Source organism: Gavialis gangeticus, unplaced genomic scaffold, assembly GCF_001723915.1.
Source record: "Gavialis gangeticus isolate Ggan-Ray unplaced genomic scaffold, GavGan_comp1, whole genome shotgun sequence".
In the NCBI taxonomy this organism is placed as follows: Eukaryota; Metazoa; Chordata; order Crocodylia; family Gavialidae; genus Gavialis; species Gavialis gangeticus.
The window spans coordinates 32,187,338-32,197,015 of record NW_017729034.1 but is presented as its reverse complement, the minus strand read 5'-3'; the positions used below and the strand labels follow the sequence as shown (position 1 = coordinate 32,197,015).

The 9,678-nt window shown below is 40.3% G+C and overlaps 1 protein-coding gene across 1 annotated transcript in view; it reads left to right on the top strand.

Annotated features, from left to right (window-relative positions):
- LTBP1 (latent transforming growth factor beta binding protein 1) overlaps positions 1 to 9,678 on the top strand; it is a 461,583-nt gene that overhangs the window by 425,661 nt on the left and 26,244 nt on the right. Inside the window, exons 27-29 of the mRNA XM_019526927.1 lie at positions 3,378 to 3,506; positions 4,793 to 4,933; positions 7,433 to 7,603. Coding sequence (XP_019382472.1) covers positions 3,378 to 3,506; positions 4,793 to 4,933; positions 7,433 to 7,603 — 441 coding nt within the window. The remainder of the gene's footprint in view (positions 1 to 3,377; positions 3,507 to 4,792; positions 4,934 to 7,432; positions 7,604 to 9,678) is intronic.

Below are 9,678 nucleotides of genomic sequence, written 5' to 3'. Positions count from 1 at the left end.
AACCAGGCAGCTGGCAAACAAAATAAATATATGATGAGTTAGCAGAAGAGAGAAATACCACATTTTGCCCATCTTCTCTGTTTCTGGTACTTCGCAGAAATTTATACAGAGAAAAAACTGTTAACATCTAAGTATAAAACATTTTCACACTTGCATACTTAAGGCAGTTATGGATAATATCAGCTGTGAAGGGGCAAAAGAAACAAAAGGAATTCTGTATCTCAGATTCATATTCTGTGCATCAAGTGTCCTACATCTTGTTGCAAATAACAAACTAAACTTCCAGATATGGCAAAGATATGAACAACATCATATGCCTACTCAATCCAAGAAGATATAGTCTGAATCTGACTTCCCTTAATTCTGTACAACCTAATGTAGGTCAGTGTAGGCCTTTAGTCAGTTCCCTACTCAACAAAAACATCATATATGACCCTGAGGAAATCACTCAGTCTTTCCCTGCGCCTTCCTTCTTCATCTATATGTTGAGGATAATAATACTTCCTTAATTCATAGGGATATGGCAAGGATAGGTTAAAGATTGGAAGGCCTAGAGATACCATGGTAATTAAGGCTGTGTCTGTATCTGGATAGATTGACAGATAACATGTAGACAAATCCATAAAAAGTCATAATTCTGTTTTTAAGGACCTACACTGACCTACATTAGGTTGTACAGAATTAAGGGAAGTCAGATTCAGACTATATCTTCTTGGATTGAGTAGGCATATGATGTTGTTCATATCTTTGCCATATCTGGAAGTTTAGTTTGTTATTTGCAACAAGATGTAGGACACTTGATGCACAGAATATGAATCTGAGATACAGAATTCCTTTTGTTTCTTTTGCCCCTTCACAGCTGATATTATCCATAACTGCCTTAAGTATGCAAGTGTGAAAATGTTTTATACTTAGATGTTAACAGTTTTTTCTCTGTATAAATTTCTGCGAAGTACCAGAAACAGAGAAGATGGGCAAAATGTGGTATTTCTCTCTTCTGCTAACTCATCATATATTTATTTTGTTTGCCAGCTGCCTGGTTCTGCTTACAGGAGTAACATGAACTTATTTTTTGTTTGTTTGTAATTAATTGCAAAGACAAATAGGTCTAGCTACCCTTCCTCTGCCCATTCACCAACTTTCACACTTTGCCCCAAGATGCACATTTATTCCTCATGAAAAGATGGACAGTTGCTCAACTGTGTGATTTCTTTTTTTATTATCAGTCCTTACAGTGGTCCTTAAGAATCAAATATACATATATTTAAATGTAATGTGTAAAGCTGCTTAGTGGCTGGAAAAGTGACTGTAAAAATATTTTTCTAGCCCTTTCAGCTCTTCTGGAAAAGTAAGCATTTGACTAATTCAGCTTTAGAATTGTTCAGCAGATGGAAAGGAAACTTTTTGGCAAATTCTTTATTACTCCTGGTGTAAACCTGGAGGATCTATTGAAGCCAATGGATTAATACCAGTGTAACTGAGAGGAGGATTATCTACTATGTATTGCACCTTCTCATATTTCTTTGCCATTTGTAATAGCAGCCTGGTCTCAAAATTAAACAGTGCTTGATAAACTTTAAAAAAGGGTGGAAAAAATACCAAAAAGTAATAATTAAAGGGTTGAAACAAAGGGGTGAGGTGAGCACGCTAGTAGGGAGGGAAAGATTGCAGCAAGATCTGGATAGGTTACAGGAGTGGGCTAACATAAACAGGATACGTTTCAATACTGACAAGTGCAGGGTGCTGCACTTAGGCAGTAGAAATCAGTGGCACACTTATAGAATGGGAAACTCCCTTCTTGAGTGCACGGAGGCAGAAAGGGATCTTGGAGTCATTATTGACTCCAAGATGAACATGGGCCAACAATGCGAGGTCACGGTTGGCAGGGCTAACCGGACCTTGTCGTGCATCCACAGGTGCATCTCAAGTAGAGCCAGGGAGGTGATCCTCCCCCTCTATGCGACGCTGGTCAGGCCACAGCTGGAGTACTGCGTCCAGTTCTGTGCGCCCCATTTCAGGAGGGATGTGGACAACATTGAAAGGGTCCAGAGGAGGGCCACCCGCATGATCCGGGGACTACAGGGCAGACCCTACCATGAAAGACTGTGGGACCTAAACCTGTTCAGCCTTCACAAGAGAAGGCTGAGGGGGGACCTGGTGACTGTCTATAAACTCACTAGGGGGGACCAGAAGGGTTTGGGGGAGACACTGTTTCCCCTAGCGCCTCCTGGCATGACAAGGAATAATAGACACAAATTATTAGAGAGGAGGTTTAGATTAGACATCCGCAAGAACTACCTCACAGTTAGGGCGGCTAGGAGCTGGAACCAACTTCCTAGGGAAGTGGTGCTGTCTCCTACCCTGGGGATCTTTAAGAAGAGGCTTGATGCCCACCTGGCTGGACTCATTTGAGTACAGTTTTTCTCCCGCCCAGGTTGGGGGTCAGACTTGAAGATCTACAAGGTCCCTTCCGACCCTATTTCTATGATTCTATGATTAATTTTAGCATCTACCTGATATTCATAGAATCTTCCCAGAGTGAGAGACAGTACAAAACGAGAGCAGTCCAGAGCATTAAACTGTAGTTCAATCTCCATAGCAAGGGGGAAATTTACTTCACACTCTTCTATGAAGCAGACTCTCTCCCACATACATTCAGAAAATTACTCCAGATAACAAGCAGAGGGTTGGAGACTGAGAATAACTTCTCCCCCACCCCCAACCTCAGCCTAGTGCAGCATTTCTCAACCCATGGGTCACAACCCAAAAGTTGGTTGCAAGAATGTATGCAAGGGTCACAGACAAACTTTAAACATGGATCAGCAAACTTTAAAAGAACTGAAAGTATGTTGGAGTCGAGTCATGAGAACTTTCACTGCATCAGTAGAAATCTTAGTGTCCAGCCACTGTAAATAGGAACAGATGTAGTCTATACTTGCTCCAAATGGGTGAACATAAAAAAAATGTTGAAATTATACCGACTAATACAGCTTTTTCTTTAGGTTTCTCCTTTAAAGGAGAAAAACATGGGAAATCCTGGCTTTTCCCTTGCAGGCTGGCAGGGTTCCTGCTTGCAAGGGGCTGTTTGGGGGCCCACCATACCCCACACACTGTGGGGCAGGGGCATTGGATCAGGAATGAGGGGCACTGGGTCAGAACTGGCAATCAATGTTTACAAATGGGTCCTAATACAAAAAAGACTGAGAATCACTAGCCTAGTGGATTGCAGTGATTAGATCCTGCCATCCTCCCAAGAGTCATAGACAGGACAGAGATTAAGGGAGTGGGGGAGTTGTGCCATTTTATCCTCCCCACCCCCAACCTCCATGTTACAGTAGTGGTGGCAACTAATGTATCCCCTAATGTTTTATCTACAGATGCAGATGAATGCCAGCTGTTTGGACAAGAGATCTGTAAAAATGGCTTCTGTTTGAATACACAGCCAGGTTATGAGTGTTACTGCAAACAAGGCACATACTACGACCCTGTTAAACTCCAGTGCTTTGGTAAGTTTCTTTACATTACACTATGGCTATGCAGATGGACAAAACAAGAAAAGTTACACTGAAAACACTAGGCTGAAATGAGGCATTTATCCACAGCTCACAATAAGGGCTGGAGAACAGCATGCTTCCTTGTCTCCCGGAGCACTGATCTAAGGGATCCAGGCATTCCCCTTTCTCCTGCAGGGCTGACCAGCTTTGCTGGTACAGGGAGCCAATGCCTTCCCTCCCTTTCAGCAAGTTGCACCCAAAGATCTGCATCTCATAAGTAACACCTGTATCCCAAGGGTACAGAGGCTACAGCTGATAACAGCTGGCTACACGAGAGTCTGCTTCCTCTTTTTCTGCCCAATACAGCTTCAGTGCTTTTACCTACTTTAACAAGGGTCCTGCTTTTATAATAAATCAAATTAACAATATTTTTTTACTACATCTTTTTCTGCAAGAAGTTAATATGCAATGTGGAATTACAATTCAAGTCACTGGTGTAATATAAATGTGCTCCTCTTAGTCTAAAAAACATTGTACTCCTTCACTCTGGTTATTTGACTGAAAAATATTCATAACCATGACCCTGGGTTTTGCTACATAAGCAGAAAACCATGAGGACTATGCAGAATAACATAATGAAAGGAAGCAATTATTTGAAACCACAATAAGAGAGCCTTTCACCTTGCATTTCTAAAATTGTCCTTCACAATATTTTCTTTGCTGATTTAATGTCATTTATTTTTAGTAAAATAGCCTGCCCTTTCCTTAGGGATACATTATTGCTTTTTCTGTCTAAGCCAAGCTGAAGAGGCATAGGATTGTATGCTCCAAACAAGATGGTTCCTTTCCGTGCAAAGTTGGTGAATAACTTTGGGCATTGTGCTCTTCAGTGGTCTTTACTGGTATGGCATGAAAGCTGCATGCAGGCACCCTGCGGAGCTTACCGTGGGTGCAGCAGGCCCGTACAGGAAGTATTTTAAGCATGGACACCTCTACTCTAGACCTCTGAAGCACCATCAAGTGCATTTATCAATATTCTGATCAGCGTTTGAGAACAACAGGACAACATTTTGCCTCTCTTCTGCATGGGTGCACTAAGGTGAAGGCGTTACCTGATTTATTTCTTTCCTGTTAGACATGGGCACAGGCAGAGTTTAGCTCTGAGCTCTTTATTTGTACTAATGAAAAGATGGCACCCAAGAAGAGCACGTCTAAATTTAGGAGTGGGCAAGAACTGATTTACTCAATGAATTTCTTTGGGGTTGACTTTATTTCTTGTGTTTCCTTCCATTTTAAAGATACTGATGAATGTCAAGACCCAGATAGCTGTATTGATGGCCAGTGTGTTAACACTGAAGGATCTTACAACTGTTTCTGTACACACCCAATGGTTCTGGATGCTTCAGAAAAGCGATGTATCAGACCAGCAGATACAAGTGGTATGCTTTGTTATACATTATTTTTTCTCTACTGCATTGAGCAGGAGTACTGTTGACCTTGAGCCAGTATTAACACAGTCACAGACTCAAATATTGGGAGACTGAGTTTCTCTTGAATGCCTTGCTCTTTCCTTCAGAAAAAAATCTCAGAGGATATACTTGAGCCATTGAGTACCTACCCAGAAGGCATACTCATGAGTCACTGCTCATTGTTTCATTGAGACTGGGACTTTACTGGGGTTTAGCTCACTGAGTCTCAAGGCAGGGTATATGCTTCTACAACTGGGAAAAGATATTAGTGTTCCTGATTTATTCATTAATGGGGTATGTTTTTCATTTGTCTCAGGTTTTTACAGCAGAGAAGTTTTCTTAGGGTCCATTCAGTTCCACAGTTTTGAGGGCCAGAAGTTTAGTTTTCTTAAGTGAAAGGTGTAATTTCATCATCTGGTGATTTCAGAAAAAATACCAAGTAGTATGAGACTCAATAAAATCTCAAGAGTCTGGAATACAAAAATCCAAATTTGTAAAATCCAAATTTGGCTCCAAAATTACTGACAGTTTATATCATACAAAACATTTAGAAATGTTAAAGCATACTTGAATTATGGTGGTGCAGATAGCAGTGAATTCAAGCCTATGTTCAGTGCATCCACTTACGAATTTCTGTCTAAACGTTTTCTGGAGCAGGAGGTGCTAATGTAAATTGACTGAACATCTGCATCCCTCCACACCAGATGGTGGTTTGCTTTATGTGGATCTTAACTGTAATCCTCTCAACTGGAACTTCACTAGAATTGCAAAAATAGTATTTCTTTTAAATTTAGTTAAGAAAAGTAGGGACAAAGTTACGTGGCCCCTCCATGGATATGGAGGAAAGAGCAAAGACACAGAGACCTCCTGACCATGCCTACAATGGAACTGATATAATAGTCTTTGCACCCAGAATCAATCTGAAGCAGGGAGAGAGGAGGCAGAGCCATATTGTAGCCCCTTCCCCTACCACCACTACCACAGAGAGTTGATTGGTATGGGGTACAAAGTGAATCATACCCACATCTTTCTACCTGTTATTCGTTTGTTTCTCTGGTACTTAAGGAGGCAACATACAATGCACAATGAAACTCTATATCCACCATTTGAAGTCGCTGACTCAGTAAGTAATAAAAGACAGCCCTAAACTCTGATCTTCACACTCTCAGGGCATGTCTACATGTTCACTTTACTGCACAATAGACTAATTTACTGTGCAGTGAAGTGTCACTCTCTACATGTGCGTGGCAATTAGACCAGTGTAGACTAATTTACTGTGCCATTGGATAGTCCCATCAGACAAAAGTATCATCTGACAGCACAGTAAATTACTGTGCTTAAACACACATGTAAAGCACTAAAGCACCCTCATGCCCCAGCCAGCCACTCTGTAGCACATAGAGCCTCATTGGAGCAGCCCTGGGCTGGCTGCCCTGATGAGGCTTCACAGGCTGTGGACTAGCTGGCTGAGATACAAGCAGCCCCATGCTGAAGCACCCTCATGTCTCAGCCAATGTTCCCACATCCTGTCCCTTCCACCACGCCCCGCTACACATGGAGCCCTGTCAGAGCAGCCCTGGGCTGCACATGTGGACATGCCCTGAGAGCACTACATTTTACTTCTGAGTTGGGCTTCAGTCCTATCTGATTTATGCAATGTGTATGCTTGAAATCATGTTTGTTCTGCATTGTAACAAATGTGCTTGCCAGCACTGGCAGGAGGATAATGGTTCTGTTTCATGATCACTTTGGAGGTTCTGATATTTTTTGTTCTGCAGTTGAAACCAAAGCCAAAGCTTTCAGACATGTTTGCAAAATAGAATTGTGTTGAAGCACTCTTCTGTTTATGAAGAAAACATTGCAGGTTTTTTATTTTTCTCTTACTCTGATCAATGTGACTAGAGCACCTTAAAAAAGTGCTCATTGAAAACTCCATTGACACCTGTTCGTTTCTGTGAAACACTTCACCTGGTCCAGTACCAGCAGTTACTTCACTTCATCTTTAAACAGTCCTTCTGATACAATTTATAAGAAAAACATCATATCTTTTAAGTTTCACTCCTTGAGTGGGATTTCTCAAGCATTTACTGTGATTCTAGCTCTGTTTCCAGAGAAGTCAGTTGGATTCTGTTGACTTCAGTGGGAAAAAAGTTAAGTCAAACCTAAGAGCTCTGGAAAATCCCATACTGTGGCAAACAGTCTTAAAATTTCCTAATCACTTAGGGAGTCAGTGGAGTGGCCAACTTCAGATACTGCTTTTCAGAGGCTGGGTGCTTAGTCCTTTCTATAAATCAGAATCCTTTAAAGTTTGTCAAGATGGAAACCCAAGTTCATCCAGTTTTAGTTTCATGTGAGGTAAACTATTCTTTTAACTTTGGTTCAGATAGCAGTATTGATTCAGTATTTTACCAGTTGTTTTAAACCAATAAGAGCACTGTAGTAGTCATGCAATATTGTTTTCTCCTTCAGAACAAACTGAAGAAACTGAAGTCTTCCAGGACCTTTGCTGGCAATATCTGAGTGATGATTTTGTTTGTAGTCAACCTCTGGTGGGAAAGCAGACTACATACACTGAGTGCTGCTGCTTATATGGTGAGGCCTGGGGCATGCAGTGTGCCCTGTGTCCCATGAAGGACTCAGGTAAGGAATTATATATTTCAGTTACTGGGATGCCTTTGGGGGCATTTGATCAGTTTAATTCCCTTGCAGTGTGTTTTCAATACCTGAAATAATAGCAAAAAAAAAGAAAGAAACTAGCTGTCCTGTATTAAATGCAAATCATGAAGATCCAGATTTACAAAAAGGGTCTTTACTTTTTGATGCCCTACTTTTGGGGTATCTGGCATAAATACACAACATCCTGGATTTGCAAGGTGCTGAAAACGTATCACTGCCATTAAACTTCAACTGGAAATGCCAGTAATGAGTCATCTCTGAAAACCCCAGCTTCGAATGTTGTGAGCAAGAGGGGTATTTTGATATGCTGACAATTTAGGCCTAATACTTGAAATATTCTGCAGAGCAAATTTTTTAATAATTTTACTTTCTGCTATATGGCAAACTACTGTAAGTGTTTAGAAAGAAATACGCTTCTTTTTATTGTGGCCCAGGCTAGTATTAAAATTTAGTAAACTAAAATAAAAGTTTTGTTCACACATTGCTGCAGAATGAAGCTCTAGAATAAGAAGTTATTTTTTCAGTGGTAATTTGGCCATGGTAGCCTCGCTAGAGTACTTTGTTTTTTTCAACAGGTGACTTTTGTAAAAGGCCTTATCACTCCACAAATATCATCTGATTCTGTATTTTTAAAATGCCAGTCCTTCTGTGACAGATAGTATAGTCTGTCATATACAGATTCCATCGAAGCTGAGTGTATGTAATTAACTATGTGTTCATGATTTTCTCACTTTCTTTCTCTTCTGCCAGATACTGGGGTCTATGAAATTTCCATACTTTTCATGTTAGTCAGTAATCAGGCAAAACCTTTTTAAATCTGCTAGAGAGATTCTTAAATAAATTGTGTTTTTATTAAAGACTTCAATCCAGAAATACATTGGAGAATAAACACACCAGTAATGGTCAGACCCAGATATTCCAACAGATTTTTTCACCAAATAGCTACTGAATTTACAAGAGACAAAGCTATTTTGCATGTAATTTTGGAAAATTATAAGAACATTATAGAAGAACTAGTTAAAGAAAATCAAGTGATCGTAAACTGATTCTGTTTAAATTAAGTGAAAAAGAAACAAAGACAGATGTGTAATTAAGGTTTGTTTTTTTAAAAAGGCAAACTTTAAGAAATTAAGGGAACCAGTTAGTGAAGTCAGCTGGACTGAAGAGCTCAAGGACTTAAATATGGAGGAGACTTGTAATCTTTTAAAATCAAAGATGTAAAAGCTTTTTGAAATTTGCATCTTTAGCAAGAAAAAAAAAGAGAAGGATTCCAGATCTAACTGGCTGAATAACAGCTACAAAAGAATATTTAGAGTAATCAGACAGTCTAGGAAAATGGGAAAAAAGATTGATCACAGAAAAAAAACCTGTGACTTGGAGATCAGAACACGTTGTGATGAAATGAGGAATGCCAAAAATGAAGTTGAGTTGGATATATGTGCAGGAAATTAAAACTAGTAGTAAAAGGTAATCTAGCTGTGGAAATAAAAAAAGTAAAGGGAGAAAAGCAAAGCTACTATGTAGTGAGGAGTGGGTAGAAATTAAAGCTAATCTAGGTAGAGACAAAAAATAAATTTTACTCCAAGGACATGGTGTTCAACATGGGAGCAGAGACAAACTGGTTAATAAGAATGAATGTGTAGAACTGGAGATTGCTACATCCAGGATGGAAGGAAAACTCCAAGACCATAATGTGTTTCAGGTGGGGGGAACCAGATAATGTCCACCCCAGAATGCTTGAAAGCAAAGGCACATTAAATTACCTAAAAGTTGATAGCAAGTATTTTTTAAAAATGCTGTATTTTCTCACATACACCACTCCCCAGAACATAATGTGCACCTTGTTTATTGTGGCTGGGCATCTTTGGAGCCTGCCACTTTAAGAGCTGGAGCAGGCTGTGGAGTAACCGGCAGCTGCGATGCAGCCAAACAAGGCAGTCAGATGACCACAAGAGGGCTCCTGGATTGGAGGATGGGGCTGAGCAGCCTCAGTATAAACCAAGACCCTCAAAGCTGAGCTGGTAGCTGTTGCAGGGGGC